The sequence below is a fragment of the Scyliorhinus torazame genome, chromosome 6 (assembly GCF_047496885.1).
Source record: "Scyliorhinus torazame isolate Kashiwa2021f chromosome 6, sScyTor2.1, whole genome shotgun sequence".
Taxonomy (NCBI): domain Eukaryota; kingdom Metazoa; phylum Chordata; class Chondrichthyes; order Carcharhiniformes; family Scyliorhinidae; genus Scyliorhinus; species Scyliorhinus torazame.
The window spans coordinates 181,828,028-181,846,200 of record NC_092712.1 but is presented as its reverse complement, the minus strand read 5'-3'; the positions used below and the strand labels follow the sequence as shown (position 1 = coordinate 181,846,200).

The window sequence follows — 18,173 nt, the reverse complement described above, 5'->3', positions numbered from 1 at the left end:
ACTTTCTCCCCGTGCCTGCTTGGGTTTCCTCTGGGTGCTCCGGTTTTCCCCCACAGTCCAAAGATGCGCAGGTTAGATGGTTTTATGGGGTTACGATGATAGGGCGGGGCAGTGGGCCTTGGTAGAGTGCTATTTCAGAGGGTTGGGGCAGTCGCGATGGGCCAAATAGCCTGCTCCTGCACTGTAGGAATTCTGTGGTTCTATGGTTAGCTATTGACCCTGCAAATCCTGTGGATGTTGTTACCACACCCTCAGGGGCCAAGCACTATGTTGTTTTCGATTCCCCTCCTACACCATGGTCTATGAACACTCCTGGTAATTTAAGGGGCGAAGCCTCTCCCTTGAGTGGGAGGAGCTTCACAGAATATAAATCCCGGCCTGGGTGCAGGATAGGGAGGGTGACCATTCGGGGTGAGGAGTTGCAGTGCTTGTGGTTATTGTGTATAGTTTAAATAAACCTTGGACAGGATTTTCCGGTCTCCGATCGCGTTTGGGAATCAGACGGAGAATCCCCGTTTGCACCGAAATCGCTTTTGCGATGCGCCGTCCCCTCCAAAGTGTCATACTCCTAGAGTACACCACCCGCCTCAGAATCTGAGGTCCTCCCCCCCCGTTGCTAGCCGCCGACCGGCCGAGATCCAGACGGCGTGAGTCTCTCATGCTATTTTTTGTCAGGAACTCAGCGTGGCAGCTGTGGACTCAGTCCAGCGCTGCCACAGTCAGAGGAGAGCTGATCCGCGGGCAGGGGTATTTTGGCAGGGGCTGGGGGCACTGTTGGGGGGGGCAGTCCGGGGGTCGAGAGCTTGGCCAAAGGGAGATCACTATTTGGCAGGCCGGGTCCATGCGCAGGCTTCCGCTGTGCACATGGACCCGGCAATTCTCCGGCCATATTGGCAGCTAGAGCCGGTTGCTCTACGCTGCCTGCCTGCTAGCCCCGCACCAAACGGAGGATCGGTGGCTGTTTTGCGCCGATTTTCTGGTCGTAAAATGCCACCATTCCCACTCCGGCATCAGGACAAAGCCTGAAAATCGGAGAATCCAGCCTTGTTTTTATCCACCATACCGTGCGTTCCATGAAGTCTATTCTTTTGGCTACTGCAGATACCACCCAATCTTTTCAGCTGATAAATAACTAAGGGGTGTACTTTCATCTTTGAGCGTCACTGATGCAGCTTTGCGAGACAAGTGCATAGAGGAAATATGAACAAATGTTCATAGCAAAGCTCTGCACCAGCTTCAGGAATTATTGTCACCATTGTTTCTAATAATCAAAATTGATTCTACTTTGTGCATTTCACTCAGCCAATCCTGCTTCAAAATAAGCATCACAATTGATTTTAAAACATCCAAGTTCTTTATCAGCTGACATTGATCCATTTTGTTACAAGCACCTTGGGCGGGATTATCATAGAATTTACAGTGCAGGAGGAGGCCATTCGGCCCATCGAGTCTGCACCGGCTCTTGGAAAGAGCACCCCACCCAAGGTCAACACCTCCACCCTCTCCCCACAACCCAGCAACCCCACCCAACACTAAGGGCAATTTTGGACACAAAGGGCAATTTATCATGGCCAAAACACCTAACCTGCACATCTTTGGACTGTGGGAGGAAACCGGAGCACCCGGAGGAAACCCCCGCACACACGGGGAGGATGTGCAGACTCCGCACAGACAGTGACCCAAGCTGGGAATCGAGCCTGGGACCCTGGAGCTGTGAAGCAATTGTGCTGTCCACAATGCTACCATGCTGCCCGACACCGCTCCGATGACCGGAGAATCGGCGCCAATGGCGCCGGCGCAGTCGGCGTGGCGCCGGTCAGGGACCACTCAACGAAGACCCCCCCCCCGCCGCTTCTCCGGGGGGCGGGGGGCCTCCACGGTGGCCTGGCCCGTGATCGGGGCCTACCGATCAACGGGCGGGCTTATTCCGATGGGGGCCTATGTTTCTCCGGGCCGGGCCCCTGGAGGTCTCCGTCATGTTGCGTCGGGGCCGGCGCAGAGACAGCAACCCATGCGCATGCGCGAACCCACGCCAGCCGTGGCGCGCATGCGCGAACTCACGCCGGCTGTGGCGCGCATGCGCGGACCCGCGCAGCCTGTGCTGACGCCCGTATCAGCAGCTGGAGCAGCGTGAGGCTCTGCAGTGCCATGCTGGCCCCCTGTGCGGCGCAGGATCGCTGTTCTAGGACCCAGATGACGCCGTTGTAAAACACTCCGGCGTTTACGACGGCGTCACACTTAGCGCCAGGATCGGAGAATACCGCCCCTTAGTTTTGTCCATTTGTGCGATTTAATGGAATAGCCACTAATTCTCCCTTGATCACAGCAGACCATTTGAGAAAGTTTCTATTTCAATGAGACAATCTCAAGCAGAGTTTTGGAGTAGCCACGTTCCAAATTTCTGTCGTACGTTTCAGGGTAACTCTTTCCAGTTTAAATTTATTAATTTGAAAAAAAATTGAATCAAAATGAAAAGTAAATAATTTGTAGCAGCAGATGGAACAAGTACAGCAGAACATCACTAATTTGAACCGGTTGGAAATGAGCACAGTTCTGACTAGCAATTTGTTCTGACTAGCGATTCATCACTCCAGATTTGATGTATGGATACTGATTACTGTGTCAAAGAAGAAGGATAGTTTGAGTAAGCATTTAAGTTTTAAATCCAGAAGGATAATTGGCATTTAAGTTCAGGATCACAAATTTTAACTTGAGAGCATGATTGGTGGATCAGCAAAAAAAATACTCCAGCTCACAAACGGTCAGAAGAGACTCCTCGCGTGGGATTCTCTGTTCCCCCAGCTGCATATTTCTCGGCAGCACGCCGCTCAGTGATGGCAGCATTCCCTACTTTGCTCCCACTTTTTGTCAATGGTATTTCCCTTTGAACGCACCTCATGCCACCAGCAAACCCGTGGACAGGGATGCACTGTTGGCAGGTAAAGAGAATCCCAACTGCCGGAGAATTCTGGCCCCAGTGTTTGTTGTTCATTGCTAAAAGATAATGCCCAAATCTGTGGACTAGGGTTCATAATTCTAAAGACATTTTATAAATAAAAGCTGACAAAAGACTTGGTTTTACCCTGGAGCAACAGGAAGTGTCCATTACGACTAATGAGAAATGCTCTTTTCAAAGATTTGGATTAAGTATAGATTTATGTTGCCTGTATTACAATTACATTGCTATATTCCCAATTGAAGCATTAAGCTGTAGAACATAGAACATACAGTGCAGAAGGAGGTCATTCAGCCCATCGAGTCTGCACCGACCCACTTAAGCCCTCACTTCCACCCTATCCTCGTAACCCTAAAACCCCTCCTAACCTTTTTGGACACTAAGGGCAATTTAGCATGGCCAATCCACCTAACCTGCACGTCTTTGGACTGTGGGAGGAAACCGGATCACCCGGAGGAAACCCACGCAGACACAGGAGAACGTGCAGACTCCTCACAGACAGTGACCCAGCGGGGAATCGAACCTGGGACCCTGGCGCTGTGAAGCCACAGTGCTAGCCACTTGTGTTACCATGCTGCATAGGGTAGAATTTTCCAATTTTTATTTCAAAGTGCCACCACGGGTGGGAAAAGCGGAGTGTGGCTCGCCAGCTACGCTGACTGCTTTTCCCACTATATTTTTGGACACTTTGAAAATAAGTGAAGTGGCGGATCCCACATTATCATGTTGGAGGAACTCGCCCCACCCGCAACTTAGGATTTTAAAAGATCAGGACATCTTTTTTAAAGAACACCCCAACCCCTTACCTCCATGGATCTACAACTGCGCCCACCCCCAGAGAAACTGCCCATCAGGGAACCCTCCCCTTGGAAATCCCCGGCATTGCGCCCTGGCACTGCACACAGCAGTGGGTCGTTAGTGCTAGGGTACTACCCAGGCATGACCCTCTCCCCCCTTGTGGCTGTACTTACCTGTGCACCTACAGCATGTTCTGTCTGCCAGATGCACATCAAGGGGACCTGTTGTGATTCAGGGCAGCCTGCCCTCACATCAATATGAATGGACAGCCTAATGTGAGGGGGCTAGATATGAGTATTCAATGAATATGGGGATCCCAACTTTTAAATTGGAAACCCTGCTAGGTCATCAGCAGGGGCAGAATAATTGAGCGGGAGATTCCCACTGGCATAAAAGACACTTTGAGTTTCCAACTCGATGCTTTCATAACAAATAACTCCATTTTACACAATAAAGGTGTCAGTCAAGAATCAATGGCTGAAATTGCAAGCACTTGAAATCTCTTTATCCTGTATAAATGAGCATTGTGCAATTGACAGCATAGATCTGAGATGTCAATCAAACAGAGTTTTCCTGCGGATCTGGGGATTCAATGCTCTAATGAATGTCTGGTCTCTGAGCCAAGAGTTCATAATGAGGCTTGAGTGCATACCTTTTTAGGGATGTTAAGGGGCCAGATGGTTTGGGGAGAGAGGCAGTTGCATGGATGAGACATGGGGAGTATAAGGGGATGTGAGGGCTGAGGCCTTTTCTAATTTTATAACAACTGGGACAAAGTCCCAAAACACCTAGGCAGGCCTTTTAATTAGCCTGCCTCCACAACTGGCATCCTCAATAGCTGCCACTGGACCTCTTCCTGGGTTTGTTGTCCCGGCTGCAGCCCATCCCGACCCCCTCTCCCTGTTTAAAAATCGCACCCTTCCTGACACTTCCTCCCGAAGCGAACGGTCCAAGGTGGGAATTTTCTCAACTCCCGCTACCTGCCTTGAGGACGAAAATCTAGCCCTAAGTATCGAGACTGCTAATTGATTTAAATTACCATTCCAATTGAATAAATTCTGTAGAGAAATGAAAATATACCTTAAATGATAAATTTCTCAGTGCACCGGGGGTTGAAAAAGTTTTTCGGTGAGAAGGCAACTAAATTCTAAAGGGGGAAGCTGTTTAAAACGAAAATCAATAACAAGGACAAATTGGATTTAGGAGGTTTCTGTTGAAAGCGATTGAATACAAAAGCAAAGACAGAAAGACAGAAACAATTAGACTGCAACTGGAGCCTGGTGTGCAATTTTATGCTTCTCACTGCAGGAGGAATTTTAGAGCCCTGGAGATATTTGCTAAAATGAGGAGACTGAGTTACAAGACGAGGCTAATTCTGTGAAATCATGATGATTGAACGGGATCGGGTAGTGGTCTTCAAAATGCTAGGAGGAATAATTGAGGTGAAGGCAGATTATTTCCATTGTTGTGTAAATTGAAGGTAAAAGATTATAACCTGATGAAGGGCATTAGTTATATCAAAGGAGAGATTGAGAAAAAACGCTTCATGCAAAGATTTATTGAAAGGTGGAATGTTCTGTTACAGGGGATGATTGATGGCAAATTGATTCCCAGAATTAAGAATGTACTGGCTAATTAATTAATGAGGAAAAATTTAAAAGAGAATGGGGAGAAGGCAGGAAAATGGGAATAGTTTGGGGAAATAGCAGGAAAGCAGAACTGTGTAAAATCAGCCCTGTGGGATTTAAATTCATCGGAGGCAAGAAGCATTGAGTGGCGTTTCACCTGAGTGAGAATTTCTTCGTTTTTACAGTGGTATATCATTCAGTGGAAACAGATGTAGGAAATTGTGAACCTGTAATTTGAAAGGAACCATTCCTTTGAAAATGGCTTCTCACAAACTAAATCAATATTTTGTTTAGGTTAAATTTTTTCCGAGATGTTCCAGACTTCAGAATTCTGGCTTGCGGTGGAGATGGAACAGTAGGATGGATCCTAGATTGCATAGGTAAGGTTTTTAGTTACCTAATGGTCCTCACAAATATACCCAAAACAATGGATGAGTGTTGGAAACCTGAAATAAAACAAAAAATTCCCAAGATAATGACAAGTCAGTCAGTAATTGAAAGTGTAAAATGCCAAACTATTAGATCGAGGCTCTAGCATGTTTTTTTTTTATTGGCCTAACGGCTGTGCATTTCTTGTTTTATTTCAGGTAGCTGAATTGTCTGGGATGCAGAAAATTGCAAATGGGGAGACGTGTTAATCGGCGGCACAGTGGTTAGCACTTCTGCCTCAGAGTGCCAGGGACCCATGTTCAATTCCGATCTCGGGTGACTGTCTGTGTGGTGTTTGCACATTCTTCCCGTGTCTGCATGGGTTTCCTCTGGGCGCTCCAGTTTCCTCTCATAGTCCAAAGATGTGCAGGTTAGGTAGATTGGCTATGCAAAATTGCCCCTAGGTGGGGTTACGAGGATAGGGTGGGGGATTGAGACTAGGTGGGGTGTTCTTTCAGAGGATCAGTGCAGACTCGATGGGTCAAATTGCCTCCTTCTGGATTGTAGGGATTCAATGAAGGAGTTTTACTGATTCAAATAAAGAGATTTAGCAGTTTATTCGATAAAGCAAATAAGGAGGTTCTCACAGACTTGCTTTCATGTCCAATATTTTTTTTCATTAAGATTTTAATGTATATAATTTCTAATTCCATCCCCCATCCCCAACATCTTATACGAGTTTCACATTGCATTTGGTATCTCACATTATTGACACATTAGTAGTTTTCATTCTGTGTGTTTTCTTTGCACTTTATTCAAGCATATGAGTTTCTAAGAAACTGGGAAATAAATTACGTGGTTCAACACAGTTGAAGAATGTTCCACCAAAAGAAAATGCATTCTTATTGCGCTTTCATAGTGCTATGCCATAAATATTAAACAATACTGTTCCAGGTTGTCTTGGTGATTATGCAAGTAAAACATCAAAACAAACAAATAAGACATCGCTAACACAGTCGTAATCCACTCAGCCACAAGTAAGGCAGCCAAGCTTCATTCAGAACCCCAATACTGAAAGAGCCAGATGCTCCACAACAAAAAAAGCTTATGAATGTAACTGTGTGTTTTAGGGAGTTCATGCATAAATAACTGTACCTTTTGTAGAATTGATATATTCTTTTAACTAAAAGGAAATAAAGTGCAAGCACAACCAATGATAGTTCTCGTGCTCTCCCCATGGCTCAGTCAGTCTATCACATAGATTAATTGAGCTATGTAGACTAAAAAGAGTCACAGGTTCGATCCACAGTCTGTGCCAAGTTGACAGACCTCAGCTGAAGTAGCAGCAAGAACATTACAATTGGCCTCAGTGCTCCTGTACTAAGGAGAGCAAAATTAGCCCAAAAGCAATCCAGCCATGATTGCTATCCAGCAACCCCAGCTGGAGAAGCCTGTTTGTAGGAATTGGGTAGCAACAGCAGAATGTTCAACTATTCCCTTGCAGTTGAATAGCCTGCCAACATTCATCTCTCAGGCCCATGCATGCAGATCAACCACTTGGCTGAGATAAGAAAGGTGAAATGGCACCCACAGAAACATACCCCAGTATAAAATAGCAGCAGGGAGAAACTTGCTTATTTTATCTGGCCTTGGCAATTTGCAGAGCACAAGACTACCTGCTGGCTGGGCTTTGCTCTGGAATTGGGAAGTAGCTGGAACAAACCAGCCATTCGTTTCTAACCCAAAGATGGCGGTATAGGAGCAAGAGGAATGAGGTAAATGCCTTAGTTATTTTTATTTTGAGGTGCGTACAGATCAATGGAGGATGCAGGTGCAAGCCCTTTCACTTAGATTGTCCAATCTAATTCCTTACTGCAGATGTTTCATGGATGGCAGCAGAGGAAAATGAGATGGGAGGCCAAGAATGCCCCAACCCACCTTATTTGCATTCCAACACTGGGAGTACTCCCGGTACAGCTCAGTTATGTCACTTTAGTTGATGCCTCAGAAATCCTGGGGAAATGTCATGGGGCAAAGATATTGTCATGATATTCAAACACACACATCATGATGGACACACTAACAGGCAAATCAGAGTACACAACACCACAACCAATCACAGACAAGAACACCAACCACATAAAAAGCACGAGCACGACACCTGGAGGTCAGTAGGTCTGGGGAGAAGGGAACAAGAAAGAGCTGTTGAAACACCACAAGCAGGGAGCCCCCCACGTGCAGAGTGCAAAGACCAAGTTGTAAATAGTGAGTTTAAATAAAGAAGCGTTGTACCATATGCAACTGTGTTGGCTCATCTGTGTGTCAGAACACCCAACACCACAGATATGGCACAGCAGATCTGAACCACTTTCCTTAATGCTGCACCTGAGTACTGAAGCGAAATCTCTGACGCCTAAACATGGCTTGATTAAATCAACACCCCTCCCATTAAATTTCAGGTGTGCTTTGATTTTAGAATTAGCCATCCCCTGAAACCACCTTTCGCCAACTGGTTTTGTGTAAGTACTTGTACTGATGCAAATGACTGTATAAGATTAGGTCAATTATCACAAGTTAATTGAGGGCACGGCTTCTAGCTCATCACTCACATCTGATTCTATCTGCTAAAGCGATGTAGTAATCAGAAAACAGTCCATATCAATTTGTCATTCCTTTTTTTGCGTTGTTTCATTTGGACACAACTGGGGTTTATCCTTAGCAAGGTAAGAATGTTATTTCCCAGTGCAGGATTTGCCACCGAAAAACCTTTCAGTTTGTACTTAGCTAATGGATCACACAGCCTGGTTTTGCTTTAATTCACAATATCCACCATTTTAAACATGAACACACCACTGAGATAGCAAAATAACATTAGTAGGGCTGGACTGTAACTCCTTTCCCCCAGGAATAATTACATATTTTTGCAGACAATAAACTTCCCGGCACCAAATACAACCAAAAATAATTTTTCTTTGCCCTTTCCAAATCGCAAAGTACTTCTCATTCAATAATATGCAGGCATGCAAATATCAGAGGAACTGCACGTTATTTTCCCTATTAAAATTTTAAACATGTTTTTGGAGGATTCGTTTTACCGGGTTCCACTTTTCCACAATGTTAAAAGTTGTGACATGGGACAGTTTAATTCAGTTAATAAATCTGCATTGTGGGGGCAGCACGGTGGCGCAGTGGTTAGCATTGCTGCCTCATGGCGCCGAGGTCCCAGGTTCGATCCCGGCTCTGGGTCACTGTCCGTGTGGAGTTTGCACATTCTCCCCGTGTTTGCGTGGGTTTCTTCCCCACAACCTAAAGACGTGCAGGGTAGGTAGAATGGCCACGCTAAAATTGCCCCTTAATTGGAAAAAATGAATTGGATACACTAAATTTAAAAAATAAATAAATAAATCTGCATTGTAAAAATGTTTGCTTATTTCACAGACAAAGCAAATTTGCTTCAACATCCTTCAGTGGCAGTTCTTCCACTCGGAACTGGAAATGATTTAGCAAGGTGTCTTAGATCAGGAGGAGGTAAGGAGAGAAACTTTCAATTGTAATATTTTGACGATTGGTATCTCAGGGTAGAGCTTCCACTAGGTTACACCATTCTCCCAAGATCGACGAAAGATTGTGAAATTTCAAGCGTAAGTTAAGTTTGCACAAATCAACATTCCGTAATCTATTATGCCAGATTAAAAATATTACCCACAAAACATACCATGTCTCTATCCCCTCCCCCTAATCAAATTAGTCATTGTGGCACGTTTTATTATTTGTACCAGTTTGAGGGCCTTCAAGCAGGTTTATAAAATTAACCTTTATTATAAGTGCAAGGACACGCATAGGCATCTTTCAAAAACATTAAAATATTTTACTCACTGAGGAACTGATAACTCTACACAATGAAACAAGTAAACAATTATGTAAAGTTTATTTCAAAGTAATGTTTAGTTATTTAAAGTCAGGTCATGGTGAGCCGGACGTTATTAAATTTGCTTTTTTGATTCACTGTGGTGAAGGTGGAGGAGCTACAACCTTGGAGGACAACAGCTGGCTGGTGCCAGGCAGAGGATCCTCTGGAAAGAGGGTTTCTGTTCCCTTCAAACTTACATCAGAAAGGCAATGGGAAACCCATTTATGCTTTTCCCTTTCCCTAGTCAAATATGGTTAGTACAAACGATTCATATCAAGACATGATTGAGATTGGCACCACTTGTGCCAACACCTTGCTAGGTTTGGACATCTGTAAATATAGACAACATTAAGACTGGCTTAACCAGAATTCCGACAATGAGGTCATCTACTGTTGCTATGATCTGAGCGTTTGGAACCTCAGGGTCACCTATGCCACTTGGCATGGCACATTTTGTGATAAATTAATTTTCAATCTTATTAATACAATTGTGCCAGGTTAACACACTTAAATAGATGAAAGAATATTTCTGAATGCAAGCACAAAAGAGCATGTTCTAAATCACTGCTTGATTGACTTGTTTTTATGGACTATTTTACTTTTTTGATTATGCAGGTACCTTTGACCAAAAACCTGACCCATTTGAAAAACTAGTGCAATTTTGAGCTGAATTTGCACCCAGATTGCTGCTTGCTCCCAAATCGGAAGCTCCATTCTTATGATGTTTAAAAGTTATCTTATGTAAATTCTGAAGCCACATGCAGCACTGTGCAATAGTCACTATTGATCTGTAGTTTTCCCAGGTTTGCTGAATGAGTTTGTGGCTGCATTCCGAGCAGAATTCTAAAAACTCACGTTAGCTGGGCACTTCTTAGAATGGAAAGCATCTGTGAAATTGTTGTCTTGGCAGAGGAGACAATTCTGCCCATTATGGTCCTTTTCATTGTATATAATGATGCCATTGACTTGTCATCATGAAACCTTTTGACCAATCTAACCAGCAATTCTTTGTTCCCCTGCAAGGTTACGAAGGGGAGAGTCTGATGAAGATCATTAAAGACATTGAAAACTGCACGGTGGTCATGCTGGATAGATGGAAAATTGAGGTGATTCCAAATGACAAAGAAGAAAAGGGGGACCCTGTGCCTTACACTATTATCAACAACTATTTCTCTATAGGAGTGGTAAGTCTATTTGAGGTGGCACTACCTGAATGGACAATTTTTAAATGGAATTGCAGCTGCTACAATTTACGTTATTTATCTATAATCCTGAGATAATTAGCTGATGGGCTCCTTTGAAGCGATGCTAGAACCACTTTTTATATTCATGAGTATATTGACTCCAGAATTTTCTGTGAGCTCCTGTGTTAATCACCAATTTCCTATTGGGATCCTGGACGATTTAAAAATAAATGTGACAATTCATAGTCAGACAATAATTAAGTTTCAAGGTTGTGATAATGAATAAACTAATGTGTAGACCATGTTGGTTTGATTACTGCTTGTAATTCACCACCATCAACCAGGCATACTCTTCAGTATTCAACTGGATCATGTGTTAAAACACAGTTGTGCCATCTCTATTTCTGAAGTAGAAATTTGTGTTCTTAATGAATTTGCTGTTATTTTATTGTTATACTGTGAATGTTGGTCATGCTGCAATGAAATGAGTGGGTGCAATTTAATGGCTGCGTTGCCCTTGGGTAAGAGCGTGACGAGGCCGTTAGATCGGGGGAGAGGTCAAAATTGAGAACCATGCCGGGCACCGATCGGCATGTGGCGGTTATTGCCCAGCATCCCGATCAGACCGTGATGCCTGGACACTGTATCTGAACACTGCAGGAAGCAACACCATGGATGCGGTAGCCAACATCCGAACACCCAGGGGCTGGGCTCCAGCACCAGGGACATCTCCACGACCAGAGGGGGTGTGGGTGCAGGGTACAGAGTGTGGGGTCGGGTGACCAGGGCCCCCGCTGTAGTCGGGAGTGCGTGGGCTGGGCATGTCGGATGGCAGGGGATGTTGGGAGGGTGGGGGGGGGGGTCAAACCCTGCAGAAGCTGCCCACATGGTGCTGCTGGCAGACCAGGTGGACAGACGCCGGAGAAGGCGGTGGCAGCAGCATGAACAGAGACTCGAGGCGGCGGCCCATGTGCAGGGCCTCCCCCCACACCCTGAGGACCCAGCCGCCCAATTGGCCAGGGAGAAATGCAGAGGGGTGGCCTCTGACTGCTGTCACACCTGGATGCTCCTGCCTCCACCTGATGTGCAACAGCAACTGTGTGGTGCTCACCAGATTGTGCCCCAGAAGCCTGTCCACTACTGTTGCCCACCGAGGCGTGTGTCACTGTACTGGTGGAGGGTGGGGATGACAGCTGTGCTGCAAATATGGTGGAGTCCTCAAACCTCCTCTCCAAGATATACTCAAGAAGGCAGTAGCGGGGGGGGGGAACCACTCCGGATGGGTCGGCACTTCCGGATGAGGAACCTGGGGTAGAATGGCCTCGCTGTGTCGAGAGTTGGGATGCTCGCGACAGTTCCTGCTTGCTACCACACTTAGATGCCTTTCCATTAAATTGCGACCTGAGTCAGTGCTTTGACTGCTTATGGTGTTTAACAAATAGTGGGCGGGATTCACCAACCCCCCACCAGGTCAGAGAATCCCCGGGGGGCGGAACGAATTTCCGGTGCCGTTTTCGGGTGAGGGCGGAATTCCCGCCACGCCGGTCGGGGACCGTTGGCAGCAGCCCCCCCGGCGAATCTCCGGGCCCCGATGGGCCGAGCGGCCGTCCATTTTTGGCCAGTCCCGCCGGCGTGAATTACTCAACTCATGCACTGGCGGGATCTGGCAGGTGAGTATGCATGGGCGGTCCTCGGAGGGGGGGGGGGGGGGTCGGGCGCAGGGGGGATCCGACCCGGGGGAGCCCGATCGGGGCTCACCGATCTGCGGGCGGGCTTATTCCGTGGGGGCATTTCTTTCTTCCGCGACGGCCCCTGTAGGGCACCACCATGGCGCTATGCCGCCATGCGCCAAAATACGCCGGCCAGTCTGCGCATGCGCGGAATCATGCCGGCCGTTCCGCACATGCGCGAGATCACGCTGGCCCTTTGGCACATGCGCAAACTCGCACAGTCCCTTCAGCGCCAGCTGGAGCGCCGCCAACCCTTCCGCCGTCCACCTAGCTTCCGCACTTTTGGGGGCTGTTGATGCTGGCGTGTTGCCGCTGGTTTTCCCGCCGGCGTGGGGACATAGCCGCCAGAAGGGAGAATCCCGGCCAAGATATCAAGTTTCATGGCCTAGCTGTGCAGAGGGCAGAAACTATGACCAGGATTCTCCGGTCTCATCCGTGGGGGGACCCGTTGGGAGCGAGAACGGAAAATTTGGCATTCCAGCCAAAACTCCATTAACTTTCAGCAGCCCTGTAAAATCCCAGCCATGAACGAGTAGTGAACAGGTATAGAAATATCTTTCATGACCATGGGCAAAATTCTCTGGAAACGGCGCGATGTCCGCCGACTGGCGCCCAAAACGGCGCCAATCAGACGGGCATTGCGCCGCCCCAAAGGTGCGGAATGCTCCGCAACTTTGGGGGCTGAGCCCCAACATTGAGGGGCTAGGCCGACGCCGGAGGAATTTCCGCCCCGCCAGCTGGCGGAAACGGCCTTTGTTGCCCCGCCAGCTGGCGCGGAAATGACATCCCCGGGCGGCGCATGCACGGGAGCGTCAGCGGCCGCTGACAGTTTCCCACGCATGCGCAGTTGAGGGAGTCTCTTCCGCCTCCGCCGGAAGCGGAAGGGAAAGAGTGCCCCCACGGCACAGGCCCGCCCGCGGATCGGTGGGCCCCGATCGCGGGCCAGGCCACCGTGAGGGCACCCCCCGGGGCCAGATCGCCCCGCGCCCCCCCCCCAGGACCCTGGAGCCCGCCCACGCCGCCTTGTCCCGCCGTTCAAAAGGTGGTTTAATCCACGCCGGCGGGACAGGCAATTTATCAGCGGGACTTCGGCCCATTTGGGCCGGAGAATCGAGCGGGGGGGCCTGCCAACCGGCGCGGCCCGATTCCCGCCCCCGCCGAATATCCGGTGCCGGAGACTTCAGCAACCGGCGGGGGCGAGATTCACGGCAGCCCCCGGCGATTCTCCAACCCTGCGGGGGGTCGGAGAATGACGCCCCATATCTCTTTCTTAAACAACTCTCACCAGCCATCACCGAAAGCACAACATGAACTTTCCAAATGGAAGACCCTCGCCTGTTCTCAGTTAGATCACCTTGTCTGTGATTGGCAGCAAATGTGTTATAATTGACCTTACACGCCAAGCCAGGAATGACGAACTGCCTTGTTCCTCCAGGAGGCTTGTAGATGTTGGGTGAAACAGAAACACACTTGGCAGAGATGCCTCATGAGCAAATTGTTTGCCAGCACCTCCTCCTAAAGATTGCATGTGAATAATGGTCACTTGAGCAAAGTGTTGATAAAATGACTTGAACATTGCTGAAAAAATATAGTTTCTTTTTGCATTGATCAGAAATGGCAAGAATATCGGTGTCAGGGGAAACAACAACTTTATCATTAACTGATAGAAGCAGTTAACAATGGCAAGAAAATTGAACGGAGCAGGTTGAAAATAAAACCCATTTCTTCAGTTTGACATCTATTTAGCATTTATTTAGTTAAATCCCTAGGCCATGGCATTTCCAGTCCGAGTTTTTCTTTATTTAAAACAGGAAAATGCAACACCAGTCCTTACTGACTGCAATATTCTTGTCGGGCGGGGTGCGGGGTTGGTGGTTCTTAGTAGAAGAAATGTTCTGAAAGACATATATATGGGACACATGCCCAAATAACACTTATCTTTCAATAGATTATATTTTGGAGGAAACTAAACTGTGACTATTGTGTTCAAAATGGTAACCCTGGAAAATAGCAAATGTTATGCAACACACGCAGAATATGGGGGAAGGGTGCCAAAAACTACTCTGGATCAAAATAATTTGATAATTATATTCAATGAAGCATGTATAAACCTCTTTCCTACCTAATGAATAGCTTTTCTTTGACTATATTTTGGGGCCAGAGATCTGACATGTTGGACCTACTTTCCTCTCTTCACAGATAATGGGCTGGATTCTCCGCAGCCCCGCGCCAAAATCACTTTCTTCCACTACCGACCAGCCGAGTTCCCGATGGCGTGGTTCTAACCATCTATCGCCAGTCGGGATGCTCGTGAGGCGGCAGTGGACTCAGTCCACGGCCGACCTGGTGGGGGGATCGGACACTGTGGGGGGGAGGGCCTTATAGGCGGCGATCGGGGGCTTTAATTTCTATGTCTGCCTCCGCCGTGGCACTCGGCGCGGGGGGGGAATGCATTTCCGCCGACGTCAACACAATTTCACAAACTATGCTCCCGGAATTATCTCTTACATGCAAGAAAGAACTTAAAAGTTGATTGAAGATTTTCACGGTGAGAATGGTAACTGTTAAGCCCTTTTATTTTCAAGAAAGAACTTGCTATTTATGTCATCTGGGGTCCTTCTTAACACCACTCAAAATGCACGGTGAGGGGCATTGCGTAACCCAGGAAGTCTGATGCCATTCAAAAGATTTCCTAATTTTTGCAATTTCCTTGACTTTTCTTTAAGCTTTTAGGAGGACAGAATTGAAAATGCCATCTTTTAGTCAACAGTCTTTGCAGGTGCTGGGAACCAGATCCAGCCATGGCGCAACCATCTGGTAGTCAGACTGATCAGTGCTGAGTGGGCTGATCTCCGGTGGGATGCTGCTGGAAGTACAAGTACTGGGCTTGTTACCTTGTGCTAGGGAGGGGAAGATCACTTTGAGTTCTTGATTGCTATCCAGTGACTTCTGGAAAGCAAAGTTATATGAGCCTCATGTGACAATAAGATGAGACTTGTTAGAGGTGTTTGCATGTTCAGAAAGCCTGCAAAGATTTTGGCTGTAAAATACAGCCCCATGGCACCTGTAGTTTCAGTGTAGCAAGTTTAGCTTTGGTCCTAAACTGGCATCTGTGCTGGGCTTGTGGGTGTCCGCATGGCACGCACTGGATACCATTTTGTAGTGCTGGCATTTGGATTGATGCCAGAAGTATGCAGAGTAGGCAGATTGTATAATGCTGATTTGTTACCGGAGGTGCCATTTCTGACCTCACCACTGCAAACCTCTCTTAAGCACTCACAACTGAACAGTTGTTCAGCAACAGGAAGGTCCACTCACCAGGTACCAACCATTAGCCACTCAAGTTGCTGACTAACCTCTACTAACTCTGTTTATGTTTGCAGAAGTATTTGGTGGTTTTCAGAGTTACTTAAAGTCTATGAAGTGGACGGGGAGTGGTCCGGCTCATGGAGAATACCTTGGATCTGACTTCACACGTTCTGGTCAGACCAATTGCTCCCGGTGATGGGTGCTGGAGTTCCCCTCCCCCTGGAATTGTACCTTCAGAGGGGGGTGGAACAGAGGGAAAGCTGCTTAGAGAGAGATGAGGGGAATAGGGAAAATGGCTCGCAACAGGGGGCTGATCTTATAGAAACATGTAAAATGCTGGTGGGACTGGACAGACTAGATGCGGGAAGAATGTTCCCGATGTTGGGGACGTCCAGAACTAGGGGGTCACAGCCAAAGAATAATGGGGTAAATTATTAAGGACTGAGTGAAGTGTTGGGTGCTCTGAGGTACAGACGAACCAACACGGTTGCGATTGAAGTGTCGTGTTTCTTGTCTTATACTGTGTCTGCTCTTGTCTGTGATTGGCTGTCGTGTTATAGAACATAGAACATAGAACGATACAGCGCAGTACAGGCCCTTCGGCCCACGATGTTGCACCGAACCAAAAGCCATCTAACCTACACTATGCCATTATCATCCATATGTTTATCCAATAAACTTTTAAATGCCCTCAATGTTGGCGAGTTCACTACTGTTGCAGGTAGGGCATTCCACGGCCTCACTACTCTTTGCGTAAAGAATCTACCTCTGACCTCTGTCCTATATCTATTACCCCTCAGTTTAAAGCTATGTCCCCTCGTGACAGCCATTTCCATCCGCGGGAGAAGGCTCTCACTGTCCACCCTATCTAACCCCCTGATCATTTTGTATGCCTCTATTAAGTCTCCTCTTAACCTTCTTCTCTCTAACGAAAACAACCTCAAGTCCATCAGCCTTTCCTCATAAGATTTTCCCTCCATACCAGGCAACATCCTGGTAAATCTCCTCTGCACCCGCTCCAAAGCCTCCACCTCCTTCCTATAATGCGGTGACCAGAACTGTACGCAATACTCCAAATGCGGCCATACCAGAGTTTTGTACAGCTGCAACATGACCTCCTGACTCCGGAACTCAATCCCTCTACCAATAAAGGCCAACACTCCATAGGCCTTCTTCACAACCCTATCAACCTGGGTGGCAACTTTCAGGGATCTATGTACATGGACACCTAGATCCCTCTGCTCATCCACACTTCCAAGAACTTTACCATTAGCCAAATATTCCGCATTCCTGTTATTCCTTCCAAAGTGAATCACCTCACACTTCTCTACATTAAACTCCATTTGCCACCTCTCAGCCCAGCTCTGCAGCTTATCTATATCCCTCTGTAACCTGCTACATCCTTCCACACTGTCGGCAACACAACCGACTTTAGTATCGTCTGCAAATTTACTCACCCACCCTTCCGCGCCTTCCTCTAGGTCATTGATAAAAATGACAAACAGCAACGGCCCCAGAACAGATGTGTGCTAATTGGTCCGTTGGTCTGTCTATCATTATGTATGTGTTATGATGTATGTTTGAATATCATGACACTGAGATGAGGAAGAACGTCTTCTCTCCGAGTTGTGAACATGTGGAATTCTCCACCACAGAAAGCTGCTGGGGCCGGTTTGTTGGATATATTCAACAGGGAGCTCGATGTGGCCCTTGCAGTTAAATGGATCAAGGGGTATGGAAGAAAGCGGGAGTGGGATACTGAATTTGCATGATCAGCCATGATGATATTGAATGGTAGTGCAGGCTCGAAGGGCCGAATGGCCTACTCGTGCACCTATATTCTATGTTTCTATATTTTCAAGGAACGGGCGAGATTCTCCGACCCCCCGCCGGGTCGGAGAATCGCCGGGGGCTGGCATGAATCCCGCCCCCGCCGGTTGCCGAAGTCTCCGGCACCGGATATTTGGCGGGGGCGGGAATCGCGGCGCGCCGGTTGGCGGGCTCCCCCGCTCGATTCTCTGGCCCGGATGGGCCGAAGTCCCGCCGCTAACATGCCTGTCCCGCCGGCGTAAATTAAACCACCTACCTTACCGGCGGGCCAGGGCGGCGCGGGCGGGCTCCGGCGTCCTGGGGGGGGGCGCGGGGCGATCTGGCCCCCGGGGGTGCCCCCACGGTGGCCTGGCCCGCGATCAGGGCCCACCGATCCGTGGGCGGGCCTGTGCCGTGGGGGCACTCTTTCCCTTCCGCCTCCGCCACGGTCTCCACCATGGCGGAGGCAGAAGAGACTCC

The 18,173-nt window shown here is 47.8% G+C and overlaps 1 protein-coding gene across 3 annotated transcripts in view; it reads left to right on the top strand.

The window, feature by feature from the left end:
• dgkb (diacylglycerol kinase, beta) overlaps positions 1–18,173 on the top strand; it is a 1,346,936-nt gene that overhangs the window by 673,182 nt on the left and 655,581 nt on the right. For all 3 annotated transcript variants that reach the window (XM_072509150.1, XM_072509148.1, XM_072509149.1), the window contains 3 exons: positions 5,677–5,762; positions 9,190–9,279; positions 10,685–10,845. In XM_072509150.1, the coding sequence (XP_072365251.1) occupies positions 5,677–5,762; positions 9,190–9,279; positions 10,685–10,845 (337 nt within the window). The remainder of the gene's footprint in view (positions 1–5,676; positions 5,763–9,189; positions 9,280–10,684; positions 10,846–18,173) is intronic.